The sequence below is a fragment of the Myxocyprinus asiaticus genome, chromosome 40, assembly GCF_019703515.2.
Source record: "Myxocyprinus asiaticus isolate MX2 ecotype Aquarium Trade chromosome 40, UBuf_Myxa_2, whole genome shotgun sequence".
Lineage (NCBI taxonomy): Eukaryota > Metazoa > Chordata > Actinopteri > Cypriniformes > Catostomidae > Myxocyprinus > Myxocyprinus asiaticus.
This window is the reverse complement of record NC_059383.1, coordinates 9,275,600-9,296,880: the sequence shown is the minus strand read 5'-3', so window position 1 is coordinate 9,296,880 and position 21,281 is coordinate 9,275,600. Positions and strand designations below refer to the sequence as shown.

Sequence of the window (21,281 nt, the reverse complement as noted above, 5' to 3'; positions counted from 1 at the left end):
TTATTATTATTAATGTTTCCACATCTCCATCCTTTGGACTGTGAAAGCTAGAAGGGGTTGCCAGAGGAGCTGAACCAGCGATTATTTAGCAGAGACGGGCCACTTCTATTTAAATGAATGGGAGAAATTAGAACGCCCATCCACCAAGCAGCTCTGAGCGCCCAAAGGTCGACGCCAACGGATGTAGAACGGAAGTCCCGCCTTACAGTTAAAAGAGCCAATCACCTGTCAATCATCTCCATAACGCTGACGCGTATGAGCTATACAAGCAGGGAAAATTGCGTTTTTTCTCGTGATCTGAGGTAAAGAAGCACAATAAATGATACCAGTGTTGTCATATTTTACTACTGATTTGAAATATGTTCTTTGATCGTAATCTTGACCAACCGTTTTGGAGATTTCGGTGTTCCCCCATTCAAGTAGATAGGAGCTGCACTGACATGACTGGAAATAGTCTCCCGAGAGCGTTCCAAAAATGGCCGACAGTGGACTGACTGAGCTAGAAAATCTTTGGCTGAACACGCTGGCAGAAGCTCTGGCTCTGATTGATCTGGGAGAGGGGTAGGTGGTTGAGAGGAGATTAGAGTTTCTGGTCCATGCTAACAGCAGGTGGCAGTAATGCAATGTAAGTTGCGATCCACCAATCAACAGAAGAAGACGTCATCGTCTCCATGACCCGGAAGATCTGCAGTTATTTCTTGACACGTATTTAGCGGTGTTGGCGGAATCTCTGGTGTTTAACGGTGAGAGTAAAATTGCAGCATTAACAGCATTAAAGCTTCATAATTCAGCCATATTACACGATTGTAGGGGTGCGTGTAGTGTGTTTGAATGATGCTGACAGTGCGTGTGACTGCTCGAGCTGTGCTAACTGAACTCAACACAACAAACATTCATTCAGGACTTTAACACATCTGACATATAATCCATGTTGCATGCATTTAACACATTTTTGAACGATGATTCTTATATATATATATATATATATATACACACACACACACACACACACACACACACACGTGTAATGTGGTAATACCATAGTCTTTTGGAAATGCTCCACAGTAATATCATATTTTTGGACGTATGTCATGATTGTACTATGGTTGAGGACAAGTATACCATGTTTACTCCATGTTATATGAATATGGTGCCACCTGTATTTCTATATCTTTTCAGATCTTGTTCATTTGTGTTTAAGTTATTGTTCAAGTTAGCAGTTTTTGGTTCCCGAAATGAGAGCGTTACGTTTTGGTTCTCGGAACGTTTTCAGGACACTTTTGATGTTCTTTTTTGTCTGGGGAAGTTCACTCAAATAGGAAAATTATCTCATCATTTACTCACTCTGATGTCATTTCAAAACCCATTTTACTTACTTTCTTTTTTTCAGAAAGGAGATGTTACGCAGAATGTTAGTCTTAGTCACCATTCACTTTTAATCTTTAGAAAAACAAAAAGATGCATTGAAAGTGAATGGTGGCTGAGCCTAACATTCTGCGTAACATCTCCTTTTGTTTTCCACAGAAGAAAGTTTTGAAAAACATGAGTAAATCTTGGTAGAATCTTTGAATTCAGGTGAACTTTCCGCAAAGTTGCACGTAGAAGACTAATGAAATCAAATTTTATGATATTGCTGTTTGCCACTGACTTACATTGTGCATTGTCTTCCCAGGCTGCTTGCGATGTCAGGGTTTGACAACTTCAACACAGACTTTTACCAGTCTAGTTACAGCGTAGATGACCAAAACCAAGGAGGATATGACTACAGCAACACAGAAGACCCGTACAGCAAGTGCGTCTCCTAATTTTTGCTGGTGTCTTTGCTAATTTAAAGGCCCGTGTTATTATCAGATTAACCGGACACACATCATTTTATTTAGTATAGCTTAAGGCAGTGATCCGTATTGGAGAATGCATGCAAATTTGCACAATTTGCAATGATGATGCATGCAAAAGAGCATCTTTAAGAAGTTTTTACCTCCGTGGAACACAAAAGGAGATGTTAGTCTCGGTCACCATTCACTTTCATTGAATGAAAAAAAAAGATGCTATGAAAGTGAATGGTGACTGAGGCTAAGATACTACCTAACATCTGCCTTTGTAAAAAGTAAAAGTAATACTGATTTGAAATGGCATGATGAGGGTAAACTAATCACTTTAAAAGTATTCAGAATGAATATTTTCAGTATATTTTTTCCATGGTTTAACATGCTTATGCTTTACCTAGTTTCCGTCTGTCACATTATCATGACTATAACACGGTTTTCTGTCTGTCCCACAGGCCGTACGGTCAGTATGATTACTCTCAGCCCATGGGCTACTCGGCTTCTCCGGGAATGATGCAGCCTCAGCAGCCATACACAGGGCAGATCTATCAGCCCACGCCAGCGTTCACACCTGCCGCTTCACAGTCAATGTACAGCAGCAGCTTTGAGGACGAGCCCCCGTTACTGGAGGGTAAGAGAGAAATCCTGTCCAGTGGGGAATATGTGGCAGTGTGCATTATGGCTGGATAATGCATTAAAGGGATAGTTCACCCCAAAACTGAAAATTCTCTCCCATTCACTTGCATTGTGATGACATACAGAGCTGAAATATTCTTCTAAAAATCTTCATTTGTGCTCTGCAGAAGAAAGAAAGTCATACATTTGGGATGGCATGAGGGTGAGTAAATGATGAGAGAATTTTCACTTTTGGGTGAACTGTTCCTTCCTTTAAGTTGGTATCTGTGCAGATTTTCATGACATGTCCTGCTTCCAATATTCTATTTAAAAACAATTATAAGGTATTCTTTTTAATGACTTTTATTACTTATCATTTTAATTTAGAGACTACATGGAATAGTACTCCCATGTTCACCCAAAAAAAAAAAAAAAAATTCTCAGAAAATTAACCCTCATGTCTTTCCAACTCCTTTTTCTCCCATGGAACACAAAAGGAAAAGTTTAGCAAAATGCCCATGCTGCTCTTTTCCATACAACAAAAGCGTACTGTTCAGGGGCTGTAATTCTCCAAAAATGACAAAAAGGCACCATAAGATTTCCATAAAAGTAATCCATACAATTTATGCACTATATATTCTAAGTATTCTGGTTATGAGTGACACACAAAATGTTGTTTGACGTTATAAGGTTGTCATTAACGTCAAGGGCGGAAGGGAAGATTTTCAGTGCTCTGTCTGTTCTCACACAAAGTCATAAGGACTACTTTTATGGTCATTTTCTTATCTTTTCTTTTTTGTCATTTTTGGACCATGATAGTCCATATTCAGCATATACTTTCGTTCAATGTTAAAGAGCAGCATGAACATTCTACAAAACATCTCCAAGAAAAAAAAAAAATGTCTGGCATTATTTCTTTTTTTTTTTTTTTTAGGTCAACTTTTCCTTTGAATGAACTGCTTAAAGCAAAAATTCAAATGATAAAAACAAAACCAAACAATAACAGCATCTAAAATATATAAAATATTCCCCATATATACATTTGAACCTAAAATATCTGTTGGGGGAAAAAAAGGCGTTGTTATTTGACATCTGATGAATTCTTGAAAAGAAATAGAGATCACTGTTTTTATTTTAAGAAATCTGATGTTTTTAGTCACATGACTGTGGTGTCTAGAGGGAGAACATATGTTGTATTTTATATCCTAAAGGCTAAACTTTACAAATGACTCATTGCAATTTCAAAGATAATGCATTTTGCCTGAGGCCATGTTTACTACAAACCACGTCTGTGTCCTCGCACACTGCCTTGCCTGCTTGCCCCAGTTCCTCAGAGCTGCGTGTAAAATGGAGCGGGAGTCATCAGTTAGACGGCAGAGAGATTACTGGAGCTGTTGTCATCCACTGTAGGGAGCAGTGCATTTATCATGCAACACAATAAAGTTTGCGAATATTGTGAGCGGTTTGCACAGGCTCTTGTAGCTTTATGCATTTTGCAGTGGTTATTTTGGATGTAAAAAGTAGGGCAGCCTGGCTCAAGTCACCATTTAAACTTGTTTAAAAGACATTCCTAATCTTATTAAAGGTTATTTGTGCATTTACTGCACTTGAACAAAACCCCTAGCTATTAAACTTCTGTGTGTAACTTTTTCTCTGCCATTTGTGCTACGGACATCAACGATAACTCAAAATCAAATCTACCAAATTTCATAAACTTCCCTGGCTGAATTGTTTGATTTTTTTTTTTAATACTTTTTCTGAGGAAAGACACACAAATGATGGTGAAAGCCAAAATATTAAATGCCATGGATCAATATTTACTGAGTAATTCATTATTTTGAACAGGGGAGACAAAATGACAAATTTTGTCAATGATTTGGAGCAGAACTACATTTCAAAAATTTACTGTGCACAAAAAAAATTTAAATAGGATTTATGTTTTTCAATTTCATAAAAAAATTCCATCAAACTGTATTCCGAAAGTAACTGAAAGTAAGCATTAAAATAAATCTAAATATTTGAACTTTTATTATTTAATTTTATTAAACATTACAAAATTCAGTTTGATTGAATTGTGACCCACATTTGGTTTTCGTCCATTGAAAATGGGTAAAATGTAAAAAATAAATAAATAAAAAATGGATTGAGTCACATTGAGACCCCCATATTTTTGGGATTGAACTATATGAAGACAATAAAAGAAAAGTTTGTTCTGAACTAGAATCTAAAAGGATATTAAGATATCTTCAGTACTTCTGGAGTTGTAGGCACTCCAACTTTGGAAAAACAACACAAAAAAAGCTTTATTTATTTTTTCATTTTTGAACTCACACCATTTGCATCTAATGCAATAAGGGGTGCTAATGTCAACTGATTTTAGTAATAGACCTACCAATCTCTGTGTAAAAATAAAATCATAATGCTGCCACATTCTAAGGTTATTGTTTCGACATATAGTTTTGCTCCCAAATCATAGGTGAAAATCGTCTTTTTTTTTTTAACCCCCTCTACAAAAAAAAATGGATTACACAGTAAATGTTGAACTATGGTGTTTAATATTTTGGCTTTCATTATTATTTATGCATTTTTTTTCACCAGTTAAAAAAAAAAAAAAAAGTATTAAAATCTAAATGTTTTGCTAGTTGAAAGAATAACTCCGGTGAAAAAAACCCCCATAGACTTGCATTGAAGAAGGGGCTCAAGCCATATCCAGGCACCAGAATATCACAGAGATTTGGGAGTGGGCTTTTTTGACTTGGGGCAATAAGCAACCACATTGCAACATGCTGAAGACCACTTCAAACACCTTAGCAACCACATAGTAATGTCCTGGCAACCACCTAGAACACCCTAGCATTGTTTCGGTGAGTTTTGCACTGGCAAGCATCACTTACATTTTCTACAGAAAATGAAAAAATCTAGATTCTCTTTGTTTTTGCAGAGCTGGGGATCAACTTTGACCACATCTGGCAGAAGACGTTGACCGTGCTGCACCCGTTGAAGGCAGCAGATGGCAGTATAATGAACGAAACAGACCTGGCTGGTCCCATGGTGTTCTGTTTGGCCTTCGGGGCCACGCTACTCTTGGTAAGAGAAGACTATTTTGTCAGCTTTTTTTTTTTTCTCTTGCTGTTGCAGAAGACCAATTTTTAAATGTCATATCTGATTTTGTTCAACTTCTTTAGAATTATTTTTACATTTATTTATTTTGTTATTGATGTTTTGGTTTAAATTCTAGTTGTCTTAAAGAAATGATTCACCCAAAATTGAAAAATTCTCCCTGTCAGAAATTTTGATTTTGGGTGAACTGTCCTTTTAAATCTCTGAAGATGATAGAAAACAAAAAAGTGCCAACTGTTGACATGTTTCTCTTTCTCATTCTAGACGGGTAAGATCCAGTTTGGTTATGTGTACGGTATCAGTGCCATCGGGTGCCTTGGCATATACTGCCTGCTCAACCTCATGAGTATGATGGGGGTGTCATTTGGCTGTGTGGCCAGTGTTCTGGGTTACTGTCTGCTACCCATGATCCTCCTGTCCAGTTTCGGTGTCCTCATTTCCTTACAGTAAGTCGAGCCTTAAAGGGATTGCCAGACTTTTCTCTGATGAACACCATAGATTAATTGTTTACTTTAAGTATACCGGAGATTTTACGCAGTGTTCTAACCTATCATTGGATAAAATGAATGATTAATTTAGTAACTTGTTGTTGTATATTAAGAGTAAAGCCTTGTGCTATGATGGTTTTAATTTTACACAATTTTAATTATTATAATTTGTTTTTATTATTAATACAATTATTTATATATATATGTATATATATATATATATATATATATATATATATATATATATATATATATATATATATATTTTTTTTTTTTAATAATAAAAACAAATTATAATTATTCAAATTAAAAATTATTCTTATATTAATAAACTTATATTAATAACAAAAATATAAACTTAAATATAATTTTTAGTTAAAAAAATTACCAAAATTTAAATGTATATAAATGTATTTAGAAAATATTTATAATTTAATATAAAACACAAATGTAAAAATACAAATAAAAAATAATTCACTTATCTATAAAGAAAAACTTTTAATAAAAATAGTTATCAACCTAATATTGATTTAAATAAAATGAATACAAAATACATGTATTTAGAAAGAATTATGATTTATATATAAAAATAATTAGATATAAAAATAAACAAATTCACTTATCAATAAAGTAATAAACTTATATAAATAATTTTGTATTAACTTTAATTGTGTTTTTATAATAAAAATTATTAAAACAAAATGTATTTAGAAAGTTTTAAAATTCATAAAGAATTAAATTAAAAATAAAGTCACTTACCAATAATGTAATGAACTTTAACATGAATTTCAACTTGGCATTGCTTTATTTACCAAATAAAGCAGAGGAAACTTTTTTTTAAATATTAAAATAAGGCTGTCGATTTAACACATTAATTTGGTGTGATATATTATATAAAAATAATGCGTCGAAAAAATGACGTAATTAATAATTCCCCCGAACCAAAGGAATGTTCATTCCATCGGAGAAATTCAAGCTTAAAGTACCATCTTCATGTTTTTATGAGTCACAGTCAGCAGGGAGCAGTAAGCTCAACTCCAGCAACAAACCCCACTTAAAGGAATAGTTCACCCAAAAATTTAAGTTCTGTCGTCATTTACTCACCCTCATGCCATTTCAGATGTGTATGACATTATTTCTTTTGCTGAAAACAAATTAAGATTTTTAGAAGAATATTTCAGTTCAAAAAGCACATTAAAGTTATCCATAAGACTACAGTTGTTAAATCAATACCTTCTGAAACCATATGATGGGTGTGGGTGAGAAACCCACATAAAAGATCAATATTTAAGCCCTTTTTTACTATAAATTCTCCTCCCTGTCCTGAAAGCGATTTGCACAAAGAATGCTAATCTCCAAAAACAAAAGAAGAATTTGAAAGTGGAGATTTATAGTAAAAAGGACTTTTGATCTGTTTCACACCCACACCTATCATAATACTTCTGAAGACATGGATTTTACCACTGTAGTGGAATGTATTAATTTTATGTTGCTTTTATGTGCTTTTTGGAGCTTCAAGATTTTGATCACCAGTCACTTGCATTGAGTGGACCTACAGAGCTGAAATATTCTACTGAAAATCTTTGTTTGTGTTCTGCAGAAGAAAGTCATACACATTTGGGATCGGCATATCATGTAATTATTTTGATTAATCATTCTAATCGAATGACAGCCCTAAATCAAATGCATATTAGGTCCATCACAACTTTTTGAGTACATAAATAGCTTTTTTAAGCTTTATATTAATGCATATGTATTTGGAAGTTTATAATGAACTTTGCTATTCTGGATTAACCCCTTCATACGCTTGGGTCAGCAAAGAGTGCCTACATTGTGAATATAACACACAATTTCATTTACTAGTGATATGTAAAGACAAAAATCACCCTTTTATTTGTATCTTTTGGAAGCCACATTTTAAGGGTTTATTGCAGACTACTTCCAGTATTTTTAAGTGTATTGTGCGTCGTTGTAAATTCATGAACAGCATGAAGGAACTTTGCTAATCTTGCTGTTTCTTGTGTTTTTCAGGGGCATGATGGGTATCATTTTAACAGCTGCCATCATTGGCTGGTGCAGCTTTTCAGCCTCTAAGATCTTCATCTCAGCTTTGGCCATGGACGGGCAGCAGCTGCTAGTGGCATACCCCTGCGCCCTGCTCTATGGAGTCTTTGCCCTCATCTCTGTTTTCTGAACTCTGAACTTTTTCTAATGGACAAAATGACCACCAATACACAACACACACACAACCTTTATTCAAGGACTTGTTTGTGATAGCACCCATCATTGAGCGTTCATATTCTTAGAGAATGTGGCATTAATTTCTCATGCTTTATTTTTGCTGGCCCTCCCACTCTTAGAACGGTTTGTGCTTGTTATATAATGCAAGTTAATACTCCGTTCATCACAGCATTCACTTTTTCCCTGCAAAATAATCTTTAACCAAGCCAGAAAAAAGTGTTTGTGTCGAAGAGAAGGATGTGCTTTCAATGCAAAGGGCTTGTCTCTCCTCCTACACAATGTTTGAAATGCATTTGTGTTTTTACATAGTGGCATCTCACTCCAGAACATCCTTTGCAAAGAAAACAATAATTGTTCTTTCTTTAATTAGTTTTTTCTTCACATTCCTAAACTACCATTTGATTGTTCAGCCTGTGTTTATTCAGATGCTTGAGTCAGAAAAGAGTGCTCACATGGTGAATACACATCTTTTCTCACTATTTCTGCCATGTGCTAGTTAAATTTAAAATGAAAGGAAAAAAAATCACACTTTTTCATTTCTTTTGTAAGCCACAGTTCAAGGATTTATTACAGATTGTTATCCGTTTCTGTTGGCGTTATGTGCGACATTTTAACCAATTAGTTAAAAACACATTTCACCCACTCACTCAATCTCATGTCCGTAGGCTAGACTTTTGTGATTCTTGATTTATTCACATTAACATATTGATAAGGGATGCCTTATTGATATTGTCATCATTTACTCAACCTCATGTTGTTCCAGACATCTCGTTTTGTGTTCCATGGAAGAAAGAAAATTGGAAGGTTGGAACAAACGTGAACGTTTCTGAAAATTCTAAAATGGAAATTCTCTCATTTACTCGCCCTCATGCCATCCCAGGTGTGTACGACTTTCTTTCTAATGCAGAACACAAATGAAGATTTTAGAAGAGTATCTCAGCTCTGTAGGTCCATACAATGCAAGTGAATGGTGACCAGAACTTTGAAGCTCCAAAAAGCACATGAAGGCAGCATAAATTAATTCATATAACTCTAGTGGTTTAATCTATGTCTCTAGAAGCGGTATAATAGGTGCGGGTGAGAAACAGATCAATATTTAAATCATTTTTTACTGTAAATCTCCACCTTTGACCAGCCCTGACCAGTAGGTGGCGATATGCACAAAGAGTGTGAATTGCCAAAAAAGCTTAAATATTGATCTATTTCTCACTATTATATCACTTCAGAAGACATGGATTAAACCACTGGAGTCATATTCTTACTTAATGCTGCCTTTATGTGCTTCTACATTTTAAAGTTCTGGACAGATATTCTTCTAAAAATCTTCATTTGTGTTCAGCAGAAGAAAGAAAGTCATACACATCTGGATGATATGAGGGTGAGTAAATGATGAAAGAATTTTCATTTTGGGGTGAACTATCCCTTAAAGCTTAAAGCCTCGTGTACAAATCTGAACAAAGCCTCTCTTTCCAAGTCACTGATCTGTGGACTGTCTGTATGGGCACTTTTTGTTAATGTTAAAGAGACATATTTATATGTCATGTAACTTGTTTTGTATATCCAGAAGAGTACAAATGTTTCTATCAATCCTGTCTTGTGGAAAATCTGTGACCAACTGATGGGGTGTATCACAGGCTGTTTTAGTTTAATAAAAATGCAAGTTTTGTTGGAATATTTTCTTGTTACCCATGCCCTTATCCTTGCAGCTTCGATTATTTTTGGGTAAGACTTTCTCCCCATCTGAAACAGCTTTTGCCTTAAAGGGATCATGACATGCCTACATTTTTGTTGCTGCTCCTCTAAGACTTGACCGTGAACGCCCACTGTTCTGATTGGCTCTCTGCTCTTGACTGACCTGCTGTCTTTCGTTGTCATCTCACTGCTCACAGCTACTGGGCGGGGCTACAGAAGTGATAAATTAAAGTAGGCATTGATGTGTTGTTGTGGAGGTGGTTAGATGCCACAGTATGAAAACCACAAAAAATACCTCGGTATCACGGTATTGTGGTGCTTATCTTATAAACCTTTAATTTTAGGTTTGGCACATGTCTGATAAACAAACATTTTTTAATTACAAGTTCTTTAACTTTATTTTTTATTTCTTTAGAACACTTTCTTAATCACATGACATAAACATAAGATAATCATAAAACAAGTTTAAAAAAATGTTTGCAATAAGTCAAATGGTTTTTTATATAATTGAAAAAATGTAAAATATATGTCAAATCAGATTCATACTCTATGTCAAGTCAGGGTACACTAAAAAAACTGCTGTAAATTTATGGCCAAATTCCAACAGCAATCTACTGTGATTCTTAAAACAGTAGTTTGCTGTTAAAATGTTGCATTCTGGGAGATCAAGAGCAGTCTCACTGTGAAGTGACTAGTTTTACAGTAAATAGCTGTTCTATGCAAGGCATTAGGGGAAAATGAACATTTAAAATCATGATATCATCTTGGTGAAAGCTGTAGTGACATTTTGAAACTTATATTTTAACCCCACACCCCCACCCACATGGTTAGTGTTCATGATGTTTCTGACCAACTCCTCTGTTCTTTATCATCTCACATCAGCCTTCACTTGTTGGTCTAACGAGAAGTCAAATAATAATAAAAAATCAACCTTTGAAAGCAATGTACATATTAAATGTACAATTTTGCCAGGACAGAACAGTGTATTTTTTTTATGAAAAAAAAAAAAAAAAAACACACAACAACAATCTGTACACAGTAAATAACAGTATAGCACTTCAATGTGGGTTATAATGGTGAAATACCCATAAGACTTTGCGCTTGAATAAGTATGTATGCTTTGGCAATGCATTGGGGCTGCAAAAAAAAAAAAAAAAAACGTAACGTTTTTTTTTTAAGGAAAAGTCAATGGTATGGAAACCGTCTGTTTTTAATACCACGGTATACCATCATACCGTCATACCGATACATCCCTAGTGACATCATAATGGGGAGGAAGAGGAGAATGAGTTGTATTGGCAGCTTGGTTTCAACAAATGTTCTCATACTGAAACTTACAGTATGTTTTTATTGTACAATGACCTCATATGTTAAAAGATCAAGGGAAATTTTATTCCTCATGTCATGACCCTTTTAAAAAAGTACACAGTCGTTTTGAAAATGAATACAACATGACAAAGTATACAAATTTTCATTCAAATCTTTTTGGTGAGTTTTTGGTGTAATACATTTCTCATAATATAATAACCTATAACATTATGCAAAAGACAAGTTTATTACATGTTGAGGAAATGATTACATTTTGAACATTTATTACAGCTTATTACATTATGTGCAGTTATTACATTATGCTTTGTTATTAAATTATAAGTTGCTACAAAACATTCAGTTTCGGCCGTTGTCACCTAAGCCGCATGGAAAATAATGTTAAGCAATGTCTAAATAGCTATTAGGCATTGTTTAAGACTACTGTAATGTAGCTTTTCTAAAATCTTGCCAATAGTTAAAGTAATTTACAAGGCTATCAAATTAAAATTAGTCGAATTTAAAATAAAAATGCACATTAGAATGCAAATACTATTCATTCAGATTTTAGATGTGTGCCAAGCACTGCCAATATCTTAGTGGAGGTCCTGGTCATTGCGTTTTTACTCTCTTATCAGCATCTTATAGCACAAGGGGCCGTTCACACAGAACCGGTTTTGTGTCCATCTTTGACTGTTGTGCCGCAACCAGCTGTATTTCAGCATCTTGCGTTTTTAGATGCTGTGCAAGATAAAAAGAATGTAACCTTTTAAAAGGGCCTCTTGAAACCCTCACGATCTGTTATATGAGTGTGCAGCATTTATTTTTATTTTTTTAGCAAGAACGGTAAATATTACTGTGCAACACCAAGTCAACATAGAACTCTATTAAAGCGTTTCTTTTCTTGTTTTACGTTTTTACTTAAGATTTGAGAATATGAGCTGGCTAAAAATCATTTGATTTAAAAATTTTATGCAGTATAGTTTAAAATTAAATGCATTTTTGTTAGGTGTGTTCTTTGCAATAATACAATATAACACAGTGCTGTTTGATTTATGTATTTGTTGCAACCTCTTGTGGACATTGGGGACAATATCAGTTAAAAAATTTGATAATCACTGATGTCCTATACCTTTTCCCCTAACTTAAATAATGTCATTAAAATTAGATTTTGGTCATTTTTATGTAAACGTTTCGAATGAAGTTTCTCAGTCCTTTTGACAGCCCTTGTAATTTAATGCAGCCTAACATTCATGTATTAAAGGTGACAACAACAATACCAAATAAGGTCATGATTGGGATACGCAGAGATGCTCTTGAAGGTGAACTTGACTCCACGTATATATAATAAAAAAGAAAAAAATTGTCATCATTTACTCATCCTCATGCCGAACTGTGGTCTGGGCTTCACCATCAATAAGACCACATGTCTGATCACATGGGAAAAACCTTTTCCTTACTAACCAAAGTGACAGGTCATACTTTGTCCTTTGAGGAGAGTCACAATCTACAGTCATATGATACGCGGGTGATGTTCAGAGCATATGGTCTAAATCTACAGGAACACATCTTGAGTCCTCATGGCAAGGAACCATTTCAGAACTGAATTGAGTGTAACTGTAGGAATGTGAGAGGACTGCTTTAAGCTGCGATGGGAGAAAGGTGCCATACGTTGTTCCTGGCAAGGTACTTGGCCTTACAGGCTCCATATGGTTAGGATTAGGGTGGGGGCGGGGTTAGGGCATCTGCTGCCTGCCAGGAACAAACCGTTGCCCCTTTTAACAATGGGCGCTTTAAGCATGCAAATACATAACTGCTGTGATGGAAGTAATATTAGCTGCACATACTTCTGTTTCTTTTCTGTAAACATAAAGAGACAGGCAGTTATATATATATATATATACAGTGGTGTGAAAAAGTGTTTGCCCCCTTCCTGATTTCTTATTTTTTTGAATGTTTGTCACACTTAAATGTTTCAGATCATCAAACAAGTTTAAATATTAGTCAAAGATAACACAAGTAAACACAAAATGCAGTTTTTAAATGAAAGTTGTTATTATTAAGGGAAAACAAAATCCAAACCTACATGGCCCTGTGTGAAAAAGTGATTGCCCCCTAAACCTAATAACTGGTTGGGCCACCCTTAGCAGCAACAACTGCAATCAAGCGTTTGCAATAACTTGCAATGAGTCTTTTACAGCGCTGTGGAGGAATTTTGGCCCACTCATCTTTGCAGAATTGTTGTAATTCAGCCACATTGGAGGGTTTTCGAGCATGAACTGCCTTTTTAAGGTCATGCCACAGCATCTCAGTAGGATTCAGGTCAGGACTTTGACTAGGCCACTCCAAAGTCTTCATTTTGTTTTTCTTCAGCCATTCAGAGGTGGACTTGCTGGTGTGTTTTGGATCATTGTCCTGCTGCAGAACCCAAGTTCGCTTCAGCTTGAGGTCACGAACAGATGGCCGGACATTCTCATTCAGGATTTTTTGGTAGACAGCAGAATTCATGATTCCATTTATCACAGCAAGTCTTCCAGGTCCTGAAGCAGCAAAACAGCCCCAGACCATCACACTACCGCCACCATATTTTACTGTTGGTATGATGTTCTTTTTCTGAAATGCGGTGTTACTTTTACGCCAGATGTAATGGGGGACACACCTTCCAAAAAGTTCAACTTTTGTCTCGTCAGTCCACAGAGTATTTTCCCAAAAGTCTTGGGGATCATCAAGATGTTTTCTGGCAAAAATGAGACGAGCCGTAAAGTTCTTTTTGCTCAGCAGTAGTTTTCGTCTTGGAACTCTGCCATGCAGGCTTTTTGCCCAGTCTCTTTCTTATGGTGGAGTCATGAACACTGAACTTAACTGAGGCAAGTGAGGCCTGCAGTTCTTTGGATGTTGTTGTGGGGTCTTTTGTGACCTCTTCGATGAGTCGTCGCTGCGCTCTTGGGGTAATTTTGGTCGGCCGGCCACTCCTGGGAAGGTTCACCACTGTTCCATGTTTTCGCCATTTGTGGATAATGGCTCTCACTGTGGTTCTCTGGAGTCCCAAAGCTTTAGAAATGGCTTTATAACCTTTTCCAGACTGATAGATCTCAATTACTTTCTTTCTCATTTGTTCCTGAATTTCTTTGGATCTCGGCATGATGTCTAGCTTTTGAAGATCTTTTGGTCTACTTCACTTTGTCAGGCAGGTCCTATTTAAGTGATTTCTTGATTGAGAACAGGTGTGGCAGTAATCAGGCCTGGGTGTGGCTAGAGAAAATTGAACTCAGGTGTGATAAACCACAGTTAAGTTATGTTTTAACAGGTGGGGCAAACACTTTTTCACACAGGGCCATGTAGGTTTGGATTTTGTTTTCCCTTAATAATAACAACCTTCATTTAAAAACTGCATTTTGTGTTTACTTGTGTTATCTTTGACTAATATTTAAACTTGTTTGATGATCTGAAACGTTTAAGTGTGACAAACATGCAAAAAAATAAGAAATCAGGAAGGGGGCAAACACTTTTTCACACCACTGTATATATATATATATATATATATATATATATATATATATATATATATATATATACAGTATAATAAGAGTTAATATCGCTAAAACAATGCAAGTGCATAGTTAAGGGGCTTCCAGATGACTCGTGTCAGCATTGCCAAATACATTGATTTCTATGGAGTAAAACATCAGCTCCAGTGTTGCAATGCTTGACAGAAGCGCAACGCGGCACTCAAATTTGAACAATTTCAACTTTGAACCCATTGCCATTGACCTTTAGAAGTCACATAATTCATATTCCGTTTCATTATGTGGCCAATGGAAAGACAAAAAATTTAAATGAGACTTTCTCTGCAGCACTTTTCATGTGGAGATCAAAGCGATGCTTTACGTTGGCACTGAGCAGCACGTTGATGCTAGGGTTGCCACTAGTCCAGGATTTTCGAGAAGGTTATACTGTAGCTGCAGGCCGAGCTCCAAAAATTAGAGGGAGCTCCAAACCACCAGCAAAACCATTCAGAGCCCCTAACCGTGTGTGGAAGTGTCGCCCTCTTTTACGAGTTGGTCCAAACCCCTTCTGGAGTTACCCCGCCCTCTTTTAGAGATTACGCCCCCATTTGGAGATCTCCTGTAGCTATACTTGCTTGGAACATCCTGGAATCGTCCTGGTTTTTGGCCGTCTGTCCTGGAGAAATTAAATTCCATGCCGGGATGCAAAATGTCCCGGAAATTGAACATATTCCCGACGAGTTTGTACTGAGCACTTGTTTATACTGTATGCACACTATGCAAAGAGAAACTGATCATATGTGCTCTCTTAAAAAGCTTTCTCAAATGAATCAGTAAGTCTAATTCATTTTAATGAATCAGTTCGTTTAGATGGTTCATGACTATGAATGAACTCTCTAAACAGTCCTCCCCTCATATATAAAGCACTGGGAAGTTCGATTCATCCGTTTATTTTGACGATTCATGTAGATAGACCATATAAAAGGACAATTCATTTGAGTTTCAGACAGAATTCCCTCCGCAGCCATGTCTTTGTATTTGTTGCTGAATATTTACAGTAGTTAAATGCTGCTGTTCATCACTATGGTTCTGATTCATTTAATAAAAAAAAATAAATAAAATAAAAAAAAGATGTTTAAATGTAGCTGGGCCCTATTGTTACAGTTTTTCTCAATCGCTTTGGCTCAATTCTTGAATGAGAATAATTTTTTCTAAAACAACAAGTTCAAATCTCTGAACAATTAGTTTCTTGTTCACACCAGATATTAATTTCTTATTCATTTAAGCAAATTGCACATGTTTTGGTACATGTGCAAAAGAGTAAGTACAATTGTCTACAATTTGCACAATAAATAAATACACTGTCTTGCTGATCAAAACTGATGAGATGATTCTCAGTGAAATTGTCATACTCTTCACAACTTCTAAACATTCTTTCATCATGTGAGCCATCACATGCAAAATGATCCACTCAATTATCAAAATCTGTCAGACATACATGTTTATTCCATAAATATCTATGACATGGAATGTGTGTAATGTAACCGCCCCCCCAACCCCAAAATCCCCCCCCCCCCCCCCCCAAATAATCAAAACAAGTACAACCCCCACCACAATACATTAAACGAATCATCTTAAGGAGACTGTGGTATGAAAAGTGCTGTATTACAAAGTTTCATTAGCATCAGAATACTAGCATTCAAGACAGATTAAAGTGCAACAAGAATTTTTATTTTTTTATTTTTTATTTTTTTTAGTGACTGGTTAAGTGCTCGTGGAAAAGATGTGTCTTATACCATGATTAATGGAAACAAGTAAATGTTTCACGCTGCCAGATAATGATAGTCAGACAGACAGATCGACTGGCAGACAGATGAGAGACAGACAGATAGATAAATAGATGACAGACGGACAGACAGACAGACAGACAGACAGACAGACAGACGAACGGATGGACGGACGGACATACAGACAGACAGAAAGACGGACTGACAGACAGATAATAGAAGACAGACGGACAGACAGACAGATAATAGACAGGCAAACAGACAGAAAAACAGACAGACAGACAGACAGATGATAGACAGACAGACAGACAGATAGACAGGCAGATAGATGATAGACAGACAGACAGACAAACAGACAGACAGACAGGCAGACAGAGCGCAGGTTTAAGACAGATGAGAGACAGATAGATAGACAGACAGATAGATAAATAGATGACAGACAGACAGACACACAGACGGACGGATGGATGGATGGACAGACAGACAGATGATAGACAGACAGATAGATAAATAGATGACAGACAGACGGACAGACAGACAGATAGATAAGCGGACGGATGGATGGACGGACGGATGGACGGACATAAAGACAGACAGACAGACAAACAGACAGAAAGACAGACAGACAGATGATAGACAGACAGACAGACAGATAGACAGGCAGATAAATGATAGACAGACAGACAAACAGACAGACAGACAGACAGACAGACAGGCAGACTTTGTAAAGCAGGTTTAATGTATTCACATCTGCTCTCACTGAAAACAGCCTGGGGGAAATTCCAGATGATTGCTCTTCCTGCCAAGGGCCTTAGCCATTTCCTCTTGTAAAACTATCTCATTTCATTTCTGACACAGCAGATGGCAGTGTTGAGTCAGGCATCAGTCTCTTGGCATGATCTCGCTGGCATGGGTCCACGATAAGGTATGACCAGATGGTGCCAGGAGCTGTGCAAGGGCAGAATGGTCTTGCAGTAGCAGAGGGTATATTTTCAGTTTCATTTTTTTGCATTTATGTGAATAAAGCTATATGCTGAAAAACTTCACAGGCCTTAGTCACTCAGCACATTGACGTCAACAGTCTTGATCCACTCTCAATCAAGATATGTGCAAGATTACATCATATGCAAATTTTAACATCTCTTTCTTGACTCTAGAAATGACTACTTTAAAGGTGCTATATTTTGCTCATTCTTTTTTTAATTATACGAGGGACGAGTCATGACAATCAACATTATGCCCCAAATGCTGTTGATTGAGCTTAGAGTGTACTGAACCTGGAATATTTCTTAAACTTTTAGTAAGTTATAGGACTACACTATCATATGGATGGCCTCAAATCTAGGACTAAAATAACCACAAAACTCCAATTTAGTTTTAAAGATGTTTTTTTTTTTTTTTTTTAAGTAGAGGCAAGCTTATTTTCAAAATGCAACCAGTGATGTTGCTGTGTTAAATTCTGGTTTACATATCCTAGCGAAGTCTTTTACGTTATTTCTCAACAGTGCGAATGGTATGTGGATATTAAATTGTAAATGTTGTTGTACTTGAGTTAGTGGTTAAAAATGTAGGAAAAGAATAAATATGAATTGTGAGAAGAGCTGGCCAAACAGTAATGGACTCAATGAGTATGATTAGCGTGTGTGTGTGCACAGGGAGAGCTAGAGTTTGGTTTGAAATGTGGCCATTGGTATTCAGTGGTGCGAGGCATTATGAATCTGTGAGCTGCCAGAACATGAATATTCAAGGCGGCACTGTTACTTGAGCACTAAGTGTGACTTCCTACCACGTCCGCTCTTCATTAAGCTAATTGTTGCACTCATTGCGCAGACTCCAAGTCGACACGGAACTCGATGAGCTGCCGCTTTAGCACGATTTAGCCAGTGTGTGTGTGTGTCGGCCAACTAAGCTGTTGTGAGAGTCATAAAACTGATTGCCTGTGAGAAGTGAGAACAAATTGGATAGTTGCCCATTTTATTCAAACTATAGGGCCTAATTTCATTTGCTAAAACACAAGGGCTCCATATACAGATATTTTATTTACCATAACAGTGGTTGAAGGGATAGTTCACCCAAAAATGAAAAGTCTGCCATTATTCACTCACTCGCATGTTGTTCCAAACATGTATGGTGTTATTTTTTTGGTAGCTCTTTTTCATAAAATGACAGTTCATTGGCATTTAATTCTGTCATAGGGCTGGGCGATAGGACGATGTAATTGGATATCGATGATATCCGACAAAAACCAAGATGCAGATTGCGACAGTCATTGACAGACGTTGATTGGCAATGTCGGGAAATGACAAACCACAGAGTTGCCAGATTTATTAAATAATAACCCAATAGTTACCACCAGTGTTGAGTAAGTTACTCAACACTGATTGTACCACTACAAATTACTTCTCTAAAGCAGTGCACAGATTATTTTACTAATTACTTCATCAAAAAAGTAACTTTTACGTTACTTCCTAAAACACTTTCTAACTAATTCAAAAGGCTGTCACAGAAAGGCCAACATACAGAATGAACACAATTCATGTTTTAAATGCATTCTACAAAAATAATATATTTTAGAAATATGCATACCTCAAGGAATGTACTTTGATTGATACAAGAACTTGATTGAAATTTAGTAACTGTAATCTGATTACAAGAATTTAAATCTAATGTGCTACACTACATTCTGACTAAAAAACTAACATAAATATTGAAACTAAATAATTAGATTACAGTAACTAATTATCAGATTACACTAAACACTGGTTAACAAACAACACAAATATCAGAAATTCCATCATTTAGGAAATAATGCCCTTTAGGAAGAGAATTATGAAATGTCATTCATGTTAAACTTACTGAAAATAACGACATTGGTCTTTATGAAAAACTGTTTGTGACGAGGAGGATGGTGTGGCCAGGCTGAGAGGATTCACGCCCGGCGCTGAGTTGCCCAAACAGCGGGAGAGAGATAAAAGGAGGACCCGGGGACGCCAGAGAGAGAGAGAGAGAGAGAGAGAGAGAGACGCACGCAGCAGTGTTTGTGTGTGCACTTTTGTTATGTTTGAGTTCAGTGTTTTATGTTGAATTAATTAAAGTCTTTTTGATTGTTAATCCGGTTCCTGCTCCCTCTTTTCCCAATGAGCGAGAGGCTTGTCTGCCACACTGTTTAATGCAAAACACGTTGCCATCTTGTGACATCAACTTGAGTGTTCATCATTCACTCCGTAACAAAGTAATGCCTTTCCCATGTTTTTTATAGCTGAAGCTAAATATAGGCCATAGAATTAAAGTGAAATATGAATAATGCAATATTTTTTATGAAAAGTCATGAAAATATTTTTTTAAATATCATCCAGCCCTATACTTTTAAGCTCCAATAAGCACAAAAAAACACCATAAAAGTTAATCAATACTCAATATGACTTCATCAATTTTTCGATAGCCATATGATAGCAAGATGAAATTTAAAGGAACGTTTCGGGTTCCGTACAACTTCAGTCAACAGCATTTGTGGCATAATGTTGATTACCACAAAAATTTATTTTAACTTGTCCCTCCTTTTGTTTAAAAAAGGCAAAAATAATCAAGGTTACAGTGAGGCACTTGAAGTGGAAATGAATGGGGCCAATTTCTGGAGCGTTTAAAGACAGAAATGTGAAGCTTATAATTTTATAAAAGCATTTACATTAATTCTTCTGTTAAAACTTGAGTATTATTTGAGCTGTAAAGTTGTTTAAATTTATTTTTATTTTTTTTACAGCCATTTTGGGGTATTAGGGTTTGTTGGCATTACATCGGGATGGTTATGAAGTTGTAAAATTGGCAATAACTTTACACAGAAAAGGTTAGTAAGTGATTTTATCACACTAAAATCATGTTAACACACATATTGTTTATGTCTTGTGGCGATAATTTTGAAAAAAATGATTTTTTCAATGTTTAACGACTGGCCCCATTCACTTCTATGGTAAATGCCTCACTGTAACCTTGATTTTTGCTTTTTTAAAAGAAAATGAGGGACGTGTCAAAATAAATTTTTGTGTTAATCAACATTATGACAAATGCTGTAGATTGAGCTTAACTTGTAACTCTCTCACACTAGAAAAGAGAGATTTTTGAAAATGCTTTCCATTACCGCATATTTTGGGAAACGATGAAGTTAGAAACTGAAAATGGACTTTTCAAACATAAACGGAATAGTGTGGGTGTGGCATTCCCCTCTGTCGAATCTCTAAAATGTTATTCATGTTTGTGGGCTGATAAAATAAATAATGCTGAATCACTCCAGGTTTAGAGTCATTGAGGCAAAACCCCATTGGTTCTTGCGTGTGTCATAACCGAACTCAATAAGATTTGAGAGCTACAGTAGAGTGGAATATTTTTACTGAATAAAGACTTAAATTTTAGTCTGTTACCCACAAATCTGTCATATGACTACAGAAGATTTCGAAGTCATTTGGTCTACTTGCTTTTATGGTGTTTTTGGTCCATTTACATGTTTGACAGACGTGAAGATACTTGTTCCACTGGGGAAAAAAATAGCAGCAAATGGGTTTGGAATGACATGAGGGTAAGTAAATAATGACATACTTTTCTGTTTTGGGTGAAATATTCCTTTAATGATCTGGGCAGATAACCGAAAGTTTCTTGGTTCAAACCCTGTTACTATTTTGTCTACAAACAAGGCACTTAAAAAAAACT

General features: G+C 36.0%; 1 protein-coding gene across 1 annotated transcript; it reads left to right on the top strand.

Moving 5' to 3' along the window:
- The first annotated feature begins 610 nt into the window (after positions 1–610).
- LOC127430439 (protein YIPF5) lies at positions 611–9,964 on the top strand. Its single transcript, XM_051680201.1, has 6 exons — positions 611–743; positions 1,673–1,792; positions 2,282–2,457; positions 5,383–5,528; positions 5,826–6,007; positions 8,081–9,964. Exons 2-6 carry the CDS (start codon positions 1,683–1,685, stop codon positions 8,241–8,243), a joined length of 777 nt encoding a protein of 258 aa, XP_051536161.1. The 5' UTR covers positions 611–743; positions 1,673–1,682; the 3' UTR covers positions 8,244–9,964.
- The last annotated feature ends 11,317 nt before the right edge of the window (positions 9,965–21,281 follow it).

Coding starts and splice junctions, on each gene's coding strand:
- LOC127430439 (XM_051680201.1), top strand. CDS start 1,683: ATGTCAGGGTTTGACAACTTCAACACAGACTTTTACCAGTCTAGTTAC. Junction 2,458..5,382: donor CGAGCCCCCGTTACTGGAGG/GTAAGAGAGAAA, acceptor TTGTTTTTGCAG/AGCTGGGGATCAACTTTGAC. Junction 6,008..8,080: donor GGTGTCCTCATTTCCTTACA/GTAAGTCGAGCC, acceptor TGTGTTTTTCAG/GGGCATGATGGGTATCATTT.